General features: G+C 46.2%; 2 protein-coding genes across 2 annotated transcripts; both read left to right on the top strand.

The window, feature by feature from the left end:
* Positions 1-6,615: 6,615 nt before the first annotated feature.
* On the top strand, positions 6,616-11,914 carry LOC123070883 (pentatricopeptide repeat-containing protein At5g56310-like). Its single transcript, XM_044494265.1, has one exon. The coding sequence runs from the start codon at positions 6,701-6,703 to the stop codon at positions 8,159-8,161; it is 1,461 nt and encodes a 486-aa protein (XP_044350200.1). The 5' UTR covers positions 6,616-6,700; the 3' UTR covers positions 8,162-11,914.
* Positions 11,915-11,986: 72 nt separating this feature from the next.
* LOC123070884 (formamidase) lies at positions 11,987-16,389 on the top strand. Its single transcript, XM_044494266.1, has 7 exons — positions 11,987-12,348; positions 12,458-12,695; positions 12,765-12,955; positions 13,951-14,186; positions 14,814-15,057; positions 15,149-15,256; positions 16,132-16,389. Exons 1-7 carry the CDS (start codon positions 12,130-12,132, stop codon positions 16,195-16,197), a joined length of 1,302 nt encoding a protein of 433 aa, XP_044350201.1. The 5' UTR covers positions 11,987-12,129; the 3' UTR covers positions 16,198-16,389.
* Positions 16,390-17,271: the final 882 nt, after the last annotated feature.

Below are 17,271 nucleotides of genomic sequence, written 5' to 3'. Positions count from 1 at the left end.
TTCCAAGATCTCGTATCATCACATAGCCTATACCATGTCATTGCATCTCCCTTCAAAGATAAAGGTAAGACCTTCCTTTTGACAACATCATCGGGAATACCTGCAAGCTTAAATAATCCACAAACTTCATCCACAAAGATAAGGTGTAAGTCGGGATGCAATGTTCCGCCTCCTGCAAAAGGATTAGCTAGCAGTTTTTCTATCATACCCGAAGGAATCTCAAAGTGAATATTTTCATAAGGTTCAGTAGGTTGAGGAGCATCTCTTTGCTCTTCTGGTTGGGGTGAAGATACCCCAAACAAGCCACTTAAATGATTAGTTTCCATAGTGACAAGTAACATAAAATTTCAGCATACTATATAAATGTTTCCTTACCAAGTTCCACTCACCAAGAGCGCTACGCTCCCTGGCAACGGCGCCAGAAAAGAGTCTTGATGACCCACAACTGTAGGGGATCTATCGTAGTCCTTTTGATAAGTAAGAGTGTCGAACCCAACGAGGAGCAGAAGGAAATGATAAGCGGTTTTCAGTAAGGTTTTCTCTGCAAGCACTGAAATAGTAGGTGATAGATAGTTTTGTGGTAAGATAAATAGTAACGAGCAAAAAGTAAATAAAGTGCAGCAAGGTGGCCCAATCCTTTATGTAGCAAAGGATAAGCCTGGACAAATTCTAATAATGAGGAAGAAGCTCCCGAGGATACATTGGGAATTATCGTCAAGCTAGTTTTCATCACGTTCATATGGTTCGCGTTCGGTACTTTGATAATTTGATATGTGGGTGGACCGGCACTTGGGTACTCCCCTAACATGGACAAACATCCCACTTATGATTAACCCCTATTGCAAGCATCCGCAACTACAAAAAGGAGTATTAAGGTAAACCTAACCACAACATTAAACATATGGGTCCATATCAACCCCTAACGAAGCAACGCATAAACTAGGGTTTAAACTTCTGTCACTCTAGCAACCCATCATCTACTTATTACTTTCCTATGCCTTCCTCTAGGCCCAAATAATGGTGAAGTGTCATGTAGTCGACGTTCACATAACACCACTAGAGGAGAGACAACATACATCTCATCAAAATATCGAACGAATACCAAATTCACATGACTACTAATAGCAAGACTTCACCCATGTCCTCAGGAACAAACGTAACTACTCACAAAGCATATTCATGTTCATAATCAGAGGTGTAATAATATGCATGAAGGATCTGAACATATGATCTTCCACCAAGTAAACCAATTAGTATCAACTACAAGGAGTAATCAACACTACTAGCAACCCACAAGTACCAATTTGTGGTTTTGATACAAGATTAGATACAAGAGATGAACTAGGGTTTTGAGATGAGATGGTGCTAGTGAAGATGTTGATGGAGATTGACCCCCTCCCGATGAGAGGATCATTGGTGATGACGTTGGTGATGATTTCCCCCTCCCGGAGGGAAGTGTCCCCGGAAGAACAGCTCCGCCAAAGCCCTAGATTGATTCCGCCAAGGTTCCGCCTCGTGGCGGCGGAGTTTCGTCCCGTAAGCTTGCCCACGAATTTTTCCAGGACAAAACCCTTCATATAGCAGAAGATGACCGCCGAAAGCCCACTAGGGGGCCCAGGAGATAGGGGGCGCGCCCTAGGGGGGGGGGGGCGCCCCCGTGTCTCCTGGACAGGGTGTGGGCCCCCTGGCCTATTTCTTTTGCTCATAATTTCTTAATAAATCCAAAAAGTTGTTTCGTGGAGCCTCAGGTCTTTGGGAGTTGTGCAGAATAGGTTTCCAACGTTTGCTCCTTTTCCAGCCAGAATTCCAGCTGCCGGCATTCCCCCTCTTCATGGTAAACCTTGTAAATTAAGAGAGAATAGCCATAAGTATTGAGATATAATGTGTAATAACAACCCATAATGCAATAAATATTGATATAAAAGCATGATGCAAAATGGACGTATCAGCCCCCGACCCCAAGGAGGCACCTTTCACCGCGGGCAAAGCCGAACCCGAAGGCCAGTAGCGGCGCCGGTCAACCCCGCGGGCGGCCGAACTCCCACCCCTGGGAGTAAGGCCACCGGCAGAGTCGAGTCGAGGCAATCGGACCGGGGCCTTGGGGGGAACGCGATCCCGGCACACCACGGGGCACCCCGCGGTGACATCGTCGGCCTCGGCGAGGTCCGCCCAGATCATGCGGGACGGGCCAACCGGGGGGGGGGGGGGGTCGACGGTGGGGCAGGCGAGGGGAGCGCCAGCGGGCGGTCCGCGCTCGAGGAAGGGGACGGGGGCTGGGGCGGCGGTGGAGCCGCCGGGTCGCCAGAGCCATCGAGCGCCTCCATCCTTTTCACTGTGCTATTTTCCCCATCGTCTCTTTTTCTTTCTAGGTCTTTGGGTGTTAGTTGTACAACCTTACATAGAAGGTTCAGGTGGGGAGAGGTAAATTTCCTAGAATCATCACAACATTTCATTCCTACCTAAAGTTCAATGCCAAAAAGCCTAACCAAGTCCCATACTTAAATGAGTCCTAAGTTAGCCTAACTTCAACGTCCAAATTTTTTTTTTGACACTACAGTATAATTGGTGCAACAAATCCAAATTGCAAGTATCGTGTCTTGAACATGGGTGGGTGAGAAGGCATCAGTCCCTTTCCGCCACTAGGCCATGCCTTAGTCTGCAACGACCAGATTGTCCGAGCAGTTTTTTTGCCAAAATGTCCAGCCGTCTATTTTCTGCACTAAAACAACTAGTTTCCATCTAGCTATAAATATCCCTTGATCAACACATAAAACACAACCCTAGATCTGAGAAAGGTTCCCTCTCATACTCCTACACCAAATCAAATATTTCTTGGAGATTCTTGAGAGACAACATTTATCTATCACAAATAAATAAAGACAAAAATAAAAGTTCAATTCACAGTTGAAGACAAAAGACAAATTGTGCTGTAAATAGTACTAGTTTTTGAATTAGCTAATACTAGCCACCTTTGAATTTGAATGTATTGAAATTTTGTGAATTGATAGTTCAACTATTGCACTGATAGCATTGCAACTCACGTAGATGGTAGCACTATTCCGTCGTACCCAAAGCAAAGTTGTCCACATGGGTCGTGGGCCACGTGCTCGACCCGCCACAAGCCTCGCCTATCATGGTTATAAATGGGCTATGCCAATACAAGGCATGCCTTGAGCCGTGCCTGGGTTGCGAGGCCAGGCCCGTGTGCCGGCACAACACGACCCATTTATTATTTTGTGTAGCCCAGTAGTCTGAATATTGAAAATCCTACACCTACGAAAAAACTTATGTACGTGTATTCCTCTCACCAATCACCCTCCCTCCCTCCCCCCCCCCCCCCCCGATTTTCAGGGTGGACCCCCCCCCCTCTAATCAAAAGTTGTTAACTTTTTTTTTTGAGAAAATCTGGCCATCTTTATTCATTCAAACACCAGGGACATAGGTACACGGTTTGGGTCGTGAGGAACGCCCAACCAAACATGACAACCTACATCTAAATTACAAGCAACTTGACAAAATTATGAGCCTCATAGTTAAAGTTTCTACCCTCGTGGATGAATATGCAAGAAGTAAAACTATTGCAATGAAGCATTATTTCATGTACTATTATCAAAAGCTACCAACTAATCTCTTATGTTAATTTTCGTAACAAAACTCGGCCGAATATAGGCCTAAAACAACCTAATAGGCTGAATAATACGTGGCCTGACCCATTTACTATAGGGGTCACGCAAGCAGGCATAGTGTCGTGCCTGACACGTTTAGCCCAGGCCAGGCCATGCCGGGCTGTCTAACACGGGATCCTATTTGGCGCATAGGTCGTCCGATAGCGACCGTGCGTTTTGGGAAGGTTCAACCTTCCCAAACCGGTATTCTTTATTTATTCCTTGCTTTTCCTTTGATTTTTTGTCTCCTTTTCTTTTTTCTTTTTTTCCTATTATATTTTCATTTTCATTTTTGTCATATTTTCTTTCCAAATTCACGATTGTTTCTGAAATATGGGATTTTTCTTTAAATTGGCGATTGTTTTAAATCCAGGATCATTTTTAAATTGGTGAAACATTTCTCGAAGTTCGAACATTTTTCAAATAGGTGAACATATTTGGAAAATCAAAACCGAATTCAAGAAATGTTCGCCATATTAAAAAATGTTCATGAATTTTTAAAACATGTTCATCATATTCAAATAAGTTCTTGAATTCAAAATTTGTTCATCAAATTCAAGAAAATATTCATTGAATTTACATTTTTTTATCTAATACAAAAAATCTTCAACAAAAATTTAGATTTTGTTCATCAAAATTATTTTTTTTTTCATTTTTTAAGAAGTTATGAGCATTTTTATGAATTTGGTAACATTTTTTTGAAATTTTAAATGTTTTCCAAAAACCAGAACACTTATAAAGAAGCAAAAGAAAACAGAAAGAAACAAAAATAAAAAACAGGGGAGCCCCGCCCCGCACCCGGGCCGCCCCAAGATTGCGCGTGGGGAGCAAGGGGTGCGCGCTGCCTTCTTTCGAAATCACTAGTTTTTTTTATGGAGAAATCATTAGTTGAGGAGTACTCGTGTGCCACTTGTCGCAACCTGAGAGTTTTCTCTTTTTTCGTAGATCCGTTTATTCAAAATGTTTTATCTCTTAAATCGTGTGTCCAAATCTCGAACCGCTTTCATTGTTGGATTCCTCGCGTCGAGATCTTCAAAATTAGATTCCATGTTGATAGGTTTTAATGAACTTTTTTTCACAAAAAAACCCGGACGAAAAAACCGAATAGGGAGCATGGTTTTTTCCTTTTCAGAAAGAGGCACGTCCGTGCCTCTCACGAAATCACAATCGTGCCTCTCGCGGAAGCAAAACCGTGTCTCTCACGGATGGAAAAACACACACACGTTTTCTTCCGTTTTCGAGGAAGCACAGCCGTGACTCTCGCGAAAACACAACCATGTCTCTCGCGAAAGCAAAATCGTAATTCTCGCGAAAGAAAAATAAAACATAATTCGTTTCCGAGAGGCACGACCATGACTCTCGCTAAAGCACAACCGTGCCTCTCGCGGAAGCAAAACTGTGACTCTCGCGAAAAAAAATATGTTTTTTTTTCGTTTCCAAGACGCACGGCCGCGACTCTCGCGAAAGCACAACCATGACTCTCGCAGAAGCAAAACCGTGACTCGCGAAAGAAATAATAAATAGAAAACACATTTTTTTCCGTTTCCGAGAGACACGGCCGTGACTCTCGCTAAAGCACAACTGTGCCGCTCGCGAAAGCAAAACGGTGACTCTCGCGAAAGGAAAAAACAGATAACGTGTTTTTTCCGTTTCCAAAAGGCACGGGATTGTGCTTTTGCGAGAGTCATGGCCGTGCCTCTCGGAAACGAAAAAAAACATGTTTTCTATTTTTTTTCTCTCGCGAAAGAAACAAAAATAAAAAACAGGGGAGCCCCGCCCCGCACCTGGGCCGCCCCAAGACTGTGCGTGGGGAGCGAGGGAGTGCGTGATGCCTTCTTTCAAAATCACTAGTTGAGGAGTACTCGTGGGCCACTTGTCGCAACATGAGAGTTTTCCCTTTTTTCGTAGATTCGTTTATTCAAAACGTTTTATCTCTTAAACCGTGTGTCCAAATATCGAACCGCTTTCACCATTGGATTCTTCACGTCGAGATCTTCAAAGTTAGATCCCATGTTGATAAGTTTTGACAATTTTTTTTTCACAAAAAAACCGGACGAAAAAACTGAACAGAGAGCATGATTTTTTCCCTTTCAGAAAGAGGCACGTCCGTGCCTCTCACGAAATCACAATCGTGCCTCTCATGGAAGCAAAAATATGATTCTCGTGGAAGGAAAATACACGTTTTTTTCGTTTTCGAGGAGGCACGACCGCGACTCTCGCGAAAACACAACCGTGCCTCTCGCGAAAGCAAAACCGTGATTCTCGCGAAAGAAAAAGAAAACATAATCAATTTTCGAGAGGCACGGCCGTGCCTCTCGCTAAAACACAACCGTGCCTCTCGCGGAAGTAAAACCGTAACTCTCGCGAAAGAAACATAAAATAAAAAAATATGTTTTTTCCGTTTCCGGGAGGCACGACCGTGACTCTCGCGAAAGCACAACCGTGCCACTCGCGGAAGCAAAACCATGACTCTCGCGAAAGGAGAAAAACAGAAAACATGTTTTTTTTTCTATTTCCAGGATACACGGTTGTGACTCTCGCTAAAGCACAACTGTGCCTCTCGCGGAAGCAAAACCGTGACTCCCTAAAAAAAACAAATAACGTGTTTTTTTCGTTTCCGAGAGGCACGGCCGTGACTCTCGCGAAAGCAAACCGTGCCTCTTACGAAAGTAGAAAAACACGTTTTTTTACGCCATTTTTTTGATTTTTTTATTGAAAAGCTAAGGAAGACCGGTGAAAAACCAAAACAAAAAAAAGTCAGAAAAGAACCATTTAAAAAGCCGAAAACGCTGAAAAAATAAAAAAAATCTGAAAAGAGCGTCCCGAACGCGACAGGTGGGCGCGCTGATCGTTAGAAGGCTCTCGCACGTTTTTTTTTGAGGATTTCGCACGTTAACTGGTTGCTCTCTTTCTTTTCTTTTCCCAGCGCGCAGGTCGCGGTATAGGATGTCCCCTGTCTGACCAGGTTTGACCCCAAGGGCCGGGATTTCAGTTCGGACGTGCGAGGCGGAAAAACCACCGCGCACCCCGCCGTTATGACCGCCCGCCTGCCGCCGCCGCTCCGCCCGTCCTCCGCGCCGCCGGCTCCCGCCGTCACGCGCACGCTGCACGCGATCAACACCTGCACCTCCTCCACCGCGCTCGCGCCCCTCCGCGGCGCCATCCTCCGCGAACCCGCCCTCCTACGCTCCACCACCGTCGTCTCCGCCTTCTTCCTCGCCTGCGGCCGCCTCCGCCACCTCGCCCCCGCGCTCTCCCTCTTCGTCTCCCTCTCCCGCCCCCACGTCTTCCTGTTCAACTCCATCCTCCGCTCCCTCCACCCTGCGCCCGACTGCTCCCCGCTCCCGCTCTTCCGCCGCTTCCTCTGCCTCGGCGGCCGCCCCAACCGCTACACCTTCCCGCTTCTTCTCACCTCCCTTTCCTCCCTCAGCGACCTGAGGGCCGTGCATTCTCAGGTGGCCAAGTCCGGCTTCTCACGCGACCTCCACGTCCGCAACGCCCTTCTCGCGCGTTACGCCGCCTGCGACCCATGCCCGGCCCATGCCGAGCAGCTGTTCGACGAAATGGCCCACCCGGACGTTGTCGCGTGGACCACCATGATCACCTCATACAAGAATCGCGGCCGCAGCTTCAACGCCCTGGCCACATTCCGGCGGATGCTGTCTGCTTCTGTTGCCCCCAACCGTGTCACCATGGTCGCCGCGCTTGGCGCATGTGCGGCTCATGGTGCCATCGACACTGGCACTTGGATCCATGAGTACGTGCAGAAGCAGGGATGGGAGCTGGACGTTATATTAGGCACTGCACTCGTTGATATGTATGGGAAGTGTGGACATGTGGTCGACGGGGTTCGTGTATTCTCGGAAATGGCCGAGAGGAATGTATATACCTGGAACTCTATCATTGGAGCGCTTGCTCTTGCACAGGATGGCACAATGGCACTTCAGTGGTTCTATAGGATGGAGGCTGATGGTGTCCGGCCAGATGCAGTGACGCTCATTTCTGTTCTTTGTGCATGTGCCCATGCCGGGTTTGTTGACATTGGGAGGAAAATATTTAATTTGATCATACAAGGAAAGTATGGGTTTCAACCTGGAATCAAGCACTTCGGGTGCTTGGTTGATCTTCTTAGTCGCTCTGGACACCTGGATGATGCTGTTAGTGTTGTTGAGACAATGTCACAGCCAAATGCAGTCATCTGGGGCTTACTGTTGCGGGGTTGCAAGGCTCATGGTGACTCACGATTGAGTGAGCATGTGATGACAAGGTTGGTGGAGTTAGAGCCTGATAATGCTTCACATTATGTGCTGTTAGCAAATTTATATGCTGAGACAGGGAGGTGGCAGGAGGCTGAGGAGATCTTGCAGTGGATGAAGAAGAAAGGATTGAGGAAGGATGCAGGCTGGAGCCTAAGGATGTTAGGAGACAGGCTGTTGTTACCGAAATCTGGCAGCACGAAGCCAATGTTTCCGATCCAAGGATCTTTTGTGCGGTAACACAGGCCAAAGAAACGTATTACTGATGAATTATATGTGTTTCATGAGGAACATTGGAGGGTGGATTGATGCACATTTAGAGAAGCAAGAACTTGCTTATCACTCCAAGTTGCGAGGACGAGAACTTGAGACCATGGACATCGATTTGGGAGCAGGAATTTGAGAAACATGCGGCTGGGTCTCCTAAATCATTGTTGAATTGGTGCCAGTGAGACTAGAATTGCTTGGGGCACACATGCTTGGTTTGATGTGAAAAGGTTTGTTAAGCTACAACATTGTTAGTTACTGCTGATAGTGTGCATATAGTCATCCATAATAAAGAAATGCTAATATTCAGGGAAAGAAGATAAGCCTTTAACTCTTATTTCACAAATCCTTTAGTTCTGAGTTTTCTCGGAAACACACCTCCTGCAGGCAGTGGCGGTGCCAGGATTTTAATCATGTGTAGTCAAGTCAATCTTGTGTGGTCAAGATATATGTATTTCTACAAATTTTGTATTATTTTTTGCATGATTTGTGCTTATATATGATACTTTTTCCACAAAGCCGTGTAGTCATTTGACTACACAGCCTATACATTGGCTTCGCCACTGCCTGCAGGCTATGGCCCTTGCACGAAAAAAGAAGGAGCACGAACTTTGAACTGTCGATCTGAATTGTGCAATGGACTTTTGTTGTAAAAATAATACATTTGCATCCTTGGCTCTTGTAATATTGAGGTTTACAAGGCTGTTCGCCACTCTTAACAAAAATGAGCATTGTTGTAACTTAATGCCATTATTAGTTATAGAGTTTTGCTTTTTTCAACAAATGCATTTCTAATTGACTATTTCTTCAGTCAAACTAATAAAAATTTGACTGGCAATATGGTAGGAACTTGTACCCTACCAGGCCTGGGACGTAAGCAGTAAGGGAAGGAGGGGGCTGGGCGAGGCGATGAGCGGCCGCGCCGGCGGTTGGGCGCCGTCGCGGGAGAGGATGGTGGCGGCAGCGGCGCAAGGGCAGAGGGCGGCTAGGGTTCCGGCTCCTCTGGGAGCCGGGCAATAGAGATAATATTCTTATTGCTTAATTCCAAAAAGAGTCTTACAGCCTATATTTATAACCTAGATAACTTGCATAAGAATTAACCTAAGATAACTTGCATAAGAATTAACCTAAGATAACTTGTGGGCTAAGATGCCCGGTGGGCCTAGCTAAACCGGCCATAACACTTCTCCCCGCCTGCACAAACAGCTCGTCCTCGAGCTGTAAGGTGGGGAAGCGCTTGCGGAACTCCTCGAGGCGATCAGCCAGCGTCCAACACCTTCTCGACAGCTGGGGCGGCCAGGTCAGCAGCGACGGCGTTCTCCGGAATGTAGTCTGCAACCTCCAGGTAGAAGAGTCGCGGGCAGGCATGGCCGGGCGTGTAGGGCTCGTCGTAGTTGAAGCACAACCCTTGGCGGCGACGTTCGAGGAGCTCGGCTGGGGTGAGCCGGCGGAACGGGCGTCCCGCGGTCGCGGCGAGGGGTGCCGCAGAAGCTTGCGCAGTCCGACCCTGCGCGGAATCCGGCCTGGGTCGCGACCTAGCGGTCCGGAATGGTGATTCCTGCTGGATGGCCACCGCGCGGCGCTCGAACGCGCGGGCGTAATACATGGCCGTAATACATGGCCGACTGGAGATCCTGGGGTCCCCGAAGCTCCACGTCCACGCGGATGTGATCCGGAAGGCCACCGACAAAGAGGTCGGCCCGCTGCTGCACCGTCACACCCGACGCATGGCATGCCAGGGCCTGGAAACGGTCGGCGTAGTCCTGCACCGTGGAGGTGAAGGGAAGGCGGCCGAGCTCCGCCAGGCGGCTCCCGCGAACCGGGGGCCCAAAGCGGAGGAGGCAGAGCTCGCGGAAACGATCCCACGGGGGCATGCAGTCCTCATCCTGCTCGAGGGCGTAGTACCATGTCTGGGCGGCCCCGCGGAGATGGTAGGAAGCCACCCAAGTGCGCTCCGACGCGGGCGTGCGCTGTCCGCGGAAGAACTGGTCACACTGGTTGAGCCAGTTAAGCGGGTCGTCCGAACCGTCGTAAGTGGCGAAGTTGATCTTCGCGAACCGGGGCGGCTGCTGGTGTGGCGCGCCATGGCCCACTGCCTCGGCGGTGCGGAGGGCTGATGACGGTGCTCGGTCCATGGTGGGAAGGCCGGTGTAGTTTCCTGTGGCGCCCGACGCCTCGGGCTGCAACTGGGAACCCGACGGCGGCCGGGCCTCCGTGTAAGCCGGCGGAGGGGACGTCCCGTGGAGCCAGCCTGGAAGCGGAGACGGTGACGACGGAAAACGGACCTCCTGGATCGGGAGTCCGCTCGGCGCGGACCGGCCCAGGCTAGGGTTGGGCGGGGGCGGTGGTGGCACCTGCACGGTGGCCGCCAGGAGGGACGACGCGGCGGGGAACGGCGCGGTCCAGGCCGACCACTGCGGGCCCTGGGCGGCGGGTGGCGCCGCGAGTGCCGGCGTCGGCCACTGGGGCCAAGGTGGCGTCGAAGCCGTCGGTGATGGGAGCGCCGGGTATCCCCCGGTGATGGCCGCGGGAACGGAGTACCATGGCAGTGCCGGCTGTCTCGCGGGCACGGCCGGGTGGAGCGGCGGGGGCGGCCCGTACGGGCTAGCCAAGTAGAGGCGGATGCCCTGGACCGCGACGACTAGGTCGTTGAGCACGCCGGCCATGGCCTCCAGCGTAAACTGCTGCGGGACGGTCTTGGCCGTAGGCAGTAGGGGAAGGAGGGAGCTGGGCGTGGCGATGAGCGGCCGCGCCGGCGGTTGGGTGCCGTCGCGGAAGAGGAAGATGGCGGCGGCAGCGCAAGAGGCAGGGGGCGTTGGCAGGCAGCGGCGGCGGTGCTGGTGGTGGCAGCGGGTTTGGTGGCGGCGAGGACATGGTCGAAACCCGGGTACCTGGAACTTGTACCCTACCAGGCCTGGGACGTAAGCAGTAAGGGAAGGAGGGGGCTGGGCGAGGCGATGAGTGGCCGCGCCGGCGGTTGGGCGCCGTCGCGAGAGAGGAGGGTGGCGGCAGCGGCGCAAGGGCAGAGGGCGGCTAGGGTTCCGGCTCCTCTGGGAGCCGGGCAATAGAGATAATATTCTTATTGCTTAATTCCAAAAAAAGTCTTACAGCCTATATTTATAACCTAGATAACTTGCATAAGAATTAACCTAAGATAACTTGCATAAGAATTAACCTAAGATAACTTGTGGGCTAAGATGCCCGGTGGGCCTAGCTAAACCGGCCATAACACAATACCATTTTAAATGTTTAGACTGAAAACCTGAAAAATCGTATCTACATATTTGTCTTAAAAAAGGTTTCCAAATTGTTATTATTTTCTTGGTTTTATACATATTGTGGAAATTAGTGGTCAAAGTTACATCTTGAAGACCATGTGGATTTCCGAAATGTCATTTATTCTGAACTGAAGGAGTACTAGTAAACTAGATTTGGTGCAGAAGGAGACACAATTAATATATACCTAATTAAGAGCATCTTGAGTTAATATTTTAATACTGCCATAAAAGCTAACTATGTGCATCCTCAGTAGCATAAGTCATCCATGACGCAGCCTGTGAAAAATACAAATGAATACGACAACACAAGTTGGTTGGTACCGCTTTGGACAAGAAAATATCTCATTTTCTTAGCTCTGAGTGGCCTATAGAAATTTGAGGGACCAGCAGGAAAACTGTTACTTGATGGTGACCCAGTTATCAATCACTTCTGAGCACTCTATTATTGCTAGGTAAAAGATGTATCCAATCCTTGGAAACACCACCATGTTTCAGTGTGCTTTCGAAGTGGATGCATATCTAAAATATTGTCTTCCCTGGATTTTTCTGTCTTTGCTCGTTTGGCTCCAGACTCCAGTGTGACTCATAAAAGTAGATATGTTGCCAGTATAAAGCTGCACAGAGCTTACAAAAGGATGAAGCTCTGAAGGTACATAACAAAACATGGCTCCCCTGACTCCCAGACTTGTGGTGCCCATAGATGTGAAGAAGAAGCCATGGGAGCAGAAGGTTCGTCTCCATAACCGCTGGCATCCGGATATCCCTCCTGTTGCTGATGTAACTGAAGGGGAATTATTCCGTGTTGAGATGGTCGATTGGACTGGAGGACGGGTTAGAGATGATGACTCTGCAGATGATATCAAATTTCTGGACCTCAAAATTGTAAGTATGCAATTTTTTTATGGAAGAGATGTTGTTTGATGTGCGCTTCATTGTAGTATTTCTCATCAAAAGCAAGTCTTGTGCCAAACTGAATATGGGTTTTCTACAGACTCATTATCTCAGTGGCCCCCTTAGAATAGTTGATGCTGAAGGGGTTCCAGCTTCACCTGGTGATCTTCTTGCGGTAGAGATCTGCAACCTCGGTCCGCTCCCTGGTGACGAGTGGGGTTATACCGGAATATTCGAAAGGGAGAATGGAGGCGGGTTCTTAACCGACCACTTTCCAAGTGCAAGAAAAGCCATTTGGTATTTTGAAGGAATTTATGCATACTCCCCTCAGATACCAGGTAAAAGTTCTTGTGTGAATGAAGCGTTTCAGCTTTAGATCGTTCAGTAGTCCCATTTCTGCATACCAGGTGTTCGGTTTCCGGGATTAACTCATCCTGGTATAGTGGGAACTGCACCATCAGTTGAGCTTCTTAATATATGGAACGAAAGGGAAAGAAAATTGATTGAGACAGGTCACGAGTCTCTGAAACTGTGCGAAGTTCTACATCAGAGACCCCTTGCTAACTTACCAACCTCTGATAACTGCTTACTTGGAAAGGTACGATGTGCTGCCTCATGAATGGTTCCTTTAACTGCAGTACTTATAATTAGTAGTTAATCTTCTTATGTGGCTCAGAATTCCAGTACAACTGTTTTACAGGCAGATATTAATCTAGGAGATATAAGCTATCTGTGTTAAAAACAGGGGCCTTCCTCCTTCCTTGCATAATGAAATCGGCATTAATTTTACAATGTGAAGGACCTCAGGGACAGACACATTTATCTGCGCTTCATTGAAGTTTAAGGTGTACAGACACCACTTGGAAAATAACATAGTGTTTTATACTCATAAACGTTTTTGTCGGACGGTGAACAGAGATGACCACAGCGCGTAGGTCAAAACAGTCAACTTTATCACCTGGAATCTGAATCATCATTAGCACGCCATTCGATCCCTCCAGGCGATCCTCATTTGTTCACCTCACTTCTTCAGCAGCAAAATGCAGTGCTCTATCAGCTGAGATTGTGTATCGTTGCATAGAAGTTTCCTTCACTGCATCGAGTTTGTCCATGCAGCATGCTCCTCAACACCCCTGGAAACACATATCATTCCTTAGCTTCCATAAACTTCACAATACAGCCAAGTTACATGAGACAATCTCTAATAAACATTAAATAGGTGGCAGGCCAGGTCTGGCTAACAACCACACAGTCAAAGAACAAGTCGGAAAAAGTTCATAATTGATGTCATTGACCTGACGCATGTCGTTAACCATGAGCCAGAAGGAAATGTTGATTCATGTAGGTACTGTAAGCTTCCATACAGCAGGAGTGTATATAGGAACGATCTCACCAAGAATATCGCCACCACATAGGTAGACTGAGCATATTATACTCCCAAAATATAAATTGCCAGCCAGGAAAAAAATCAGATTCACTTGTCAGGTTCGTAAAACTAGCAATCTGAAATCTCAAGTCCTATGTTCATCGATACTTTGTTTAAATGTATATGGCTAAATATAGGTATGTTGACAATGCATACAATGTTTGCAGATTCAAGAAGGGACTGCTGAATGGCAAAAAATTGCAAATGAAGCAGCAAGAACTATTCCTGGAAGAGAGAATGGGGGGAATTGTGACATAAAGAATCTAAGCAGAGGTTCCAAAGTTTATCTACCAGTATTTGTTGACGGAGCAAATCTGAGTACTGGCGATATGCACTTTTCCCAAGGTGATGGTGAAGTGTCATTTTGCGGAGCAATAGAAATGAGTGGATTCCTTGAGCTAAAGTAATTGCCTTTGTCCTTGTCTACACTTTTCAATACTTGTTACATTTATTAGCTTTCAAATTCATCTGGTATCTCATGGTTGTTTACTGGACCTCTTACTCCAAGAGTCGACCAAAAGAAACCAGTCACAACAGCCCAGATCCATTATGTGAGAGAACTTCCCATCATTAGGTTTCACCATTCTTTATCAAGAAACTAGGCTGACACATTACAAGGAAGCATCTCCATAGCTGGTTGCTTGAAACTTGTCAGATTCAGATGGGCAGAGAGAAACAGATGGAGATAGGAGCATAGAAGATGTATTCATTGGATCAAGCTGTATTACGCTATGCCACAAGGCCTACAATAGCTCACTACACTGGTTTAATGTGTCGCGTCTTCATGGTTTTAGGCTGATGCTTCTGTGGCATAGTGCATTACTCGTGGGATCAGACTCCTCCGCTAGTGCATAGCTTATTTCTAACCACACTGGCAACTCATATCACACCTAATAAATTGCAACTCTCAGTTCAACAATTTTGTAGGAGTTGCTGAATTTGCTGGTTAGATAACAAAATCTGTCCATGTGATTTACTTCTCGTGCCATGCTTCTGAAATTCCACTAATTTCACCATCACATTTGTGCAGGTGTGAGATCATAAGAGGTGGGATGAAGGAATACTTGACTCCTGTTGGTCCAACAGCACTTCATGTGAATCCTATCTTTGAGATAGGTCCAGTGGAGCCACGTTTCTCAGAATGGTTAGTCTTTGAGGGCATCAGTGTAGATGAGTCGGGGAAACAGCATTTCCTTGATGCATCAGTTGCATACAAGCGTGCAGTTCTCAATGCCATTGAGTATCTTTCCAGATTTGGGTACTCCAAGGAGCAGGTAGGCAGTAGGTTTACTGTCATCCTGCAAGTATCATGTTAGAAGAACATTATCTTAAAAAGATACAGTATTAATGTTGGGTTATATGCAGGTCTATCTTTTACTGTCATGCTGTCCATGTGAGGGTAGGATATCTGGAATAGTAGACGCCCCTAATGCAGTGGCGACACTTGCGATCCCTACAGCAATATTCGACCAGGTATCCTGCAATAGCCCCAACAAACTGTTTTGTGGACATTTCAAATGATGTGCATTTTATTTATTGCTGTGCATTTTTTCATGTTCTTAATAAGAACAAAGCGACAAGGTTGTGATTCATGCCTTTGGTCTTGATCTTGTATCTAGCTTAAGACATTTGCTTAGAAACCGAAAAGTGGTTCCCATTGACAACTAGCAGAGATATGTGTGTACGTTTTATGTATCACATCAGATCAATATCGATACTGCTAGGTTTAAACCAAAAGCACTGTAAATATGTGCCCAGTTACTCCCTGAAAATGCGAGTCTAATCAGTAATAGGCAGATGTAGTGGTAGTATATAGGTATATAGACTATCCATGTTTCTTTCTCCACTTGCTTAAATTGTCTGAGTTAGCTTGGTTGCACTTGTTTGATGGTTTGCATCATGAAGTTATTTCTTATAAACCAATCTGGATTAGATCAAACAGTCACAGTTAAGGTCAAGTAGAGGTAGATCATTATATCTGTATGTATATACTACTTCCAGAGGTTTGCATGAAGAACTCAGAGAAGTAAGGGCAAAGTAATGCACACAGACAAATTGAATTTTCATCGTGGACATATCGACTTTGTCTACTTGTGATTAATATTTGCCAGTTTCTGGTTATTTTCTTGGTAAATTGTAGCTAACCTTTCTATTGTTTCCCGCAAAAAAAAAACCTTCTATAGTTTGCACACAATCTGGTCCACCCTTATTCAGTTATTTTAAAGGGGCTTCTAGTTATAATGGGCAGATTATGACTCTTGAGAGTATCCCCTTCATTCTTAGGCATTTTGAATATTATGAGTATTTTAATTTTGAACTCCAGTGCATGACATTTCAATTATTTATAGGATATAAAGCCAAAACGCCTGGGGCATGGACCGAAATTGAGAAGACTTCCGGATGTTCTGAGATGAAGGTGCAGTAGACACCTTCCTGTAACACAGGACCAATATCATGTTTAGAATATCTAACAATAAATCTAAATAATCATCTTTAGTATTCCACAACCATCTATGTTTGTGCAACACGAATGTGGACGTGTTGTTGTAATATGGGGTTTCTTGTTTCTCGATACTTGATAATTTATATATCAGACAATCGACGTATATGAAGGCACCTATATGCATATTCTCTATATTGCTGCATAGTTTTGTTATGTAGGTCATGGAGACATTTTACCTGTTATTACTATTGAAATTGAAATTATGCCACTCTCCCAATAAATTGCTGCTCTTCTAGACCTTAATTAGGAAATGCGTTCTCAACTTCAGATGTGAAAAATGGCAAGTGTACATGGGAAAAAAAAATATCTCGGTCAATATATGAGAAGTCACATTACAATCACGGTTTCGGTGTCCCACTCTCTTATTTGTTTTCTGTATCTGTATGCAACTTATAGTAGGTTGAGACAAGTTTAGAGTTTCATTATTTCAGAATTGAGAGCAACCACAAGGAGTTAGAAGTTCTGTCTGAAGTTAGGGGCGAGATGTACGTATGTAGAGCCACTCAGTACTAGATTAGTGACCCTATCCTTCTTTCTTTTAACCAGAGGAATCATTTTGTAAAAATATAGTAAAAAGGAGTAATGTAACATTAACATAGTACCATAGTACAATTAATTGAGTCAACAACAGACAGACATGCATGTAATGTAATCATTGTGATGCCTGAAAGAAGAGGAGTAACTGAATATTGTTGAGGGGTATATATGTAGTATGACGATGCTCCGCTGGAGATGAACACTGTCGCTCCCTCTAACAGAACCAGAGAGAAGAAAACATATACTCCCTCCGTTCCTAAATGTAAGTCTTTCTAGAGATTTTAATGCGAACTACATATGGATGTATATAGACGTACTTTAGAGTCCAGGTTCACTCATTTTGCTTTGTATATAGTCCGTAGTGAAATCTCTAGAAAAAATTATATTTAGGAACGGAGGGAGTACCTAGTTATGTAATGTAGGTACGTCAACAAAGAAAGGTGAGATG

This window comes from Triticum aestivum, chromosome 3B (genome assembly GCF_018294505.1).
Source record: "Triticum aestivum cultivar Chinese Spring chromosome 3B, IWGSC CS RefSeq v2.1, whole genome shotgun sequence".
Lineage (NCBI taxonomy): Eukaryota > Viridiplantae > Streptophyta > Magnoliopsida > Poales > Poaceae > Triticum > Triticum aestivum.
The sequence above is the reverse complement of the archived record's forward strand: the minus strand, read 5'-3'. Positions and strand labels throughout refer to the sequence as shown.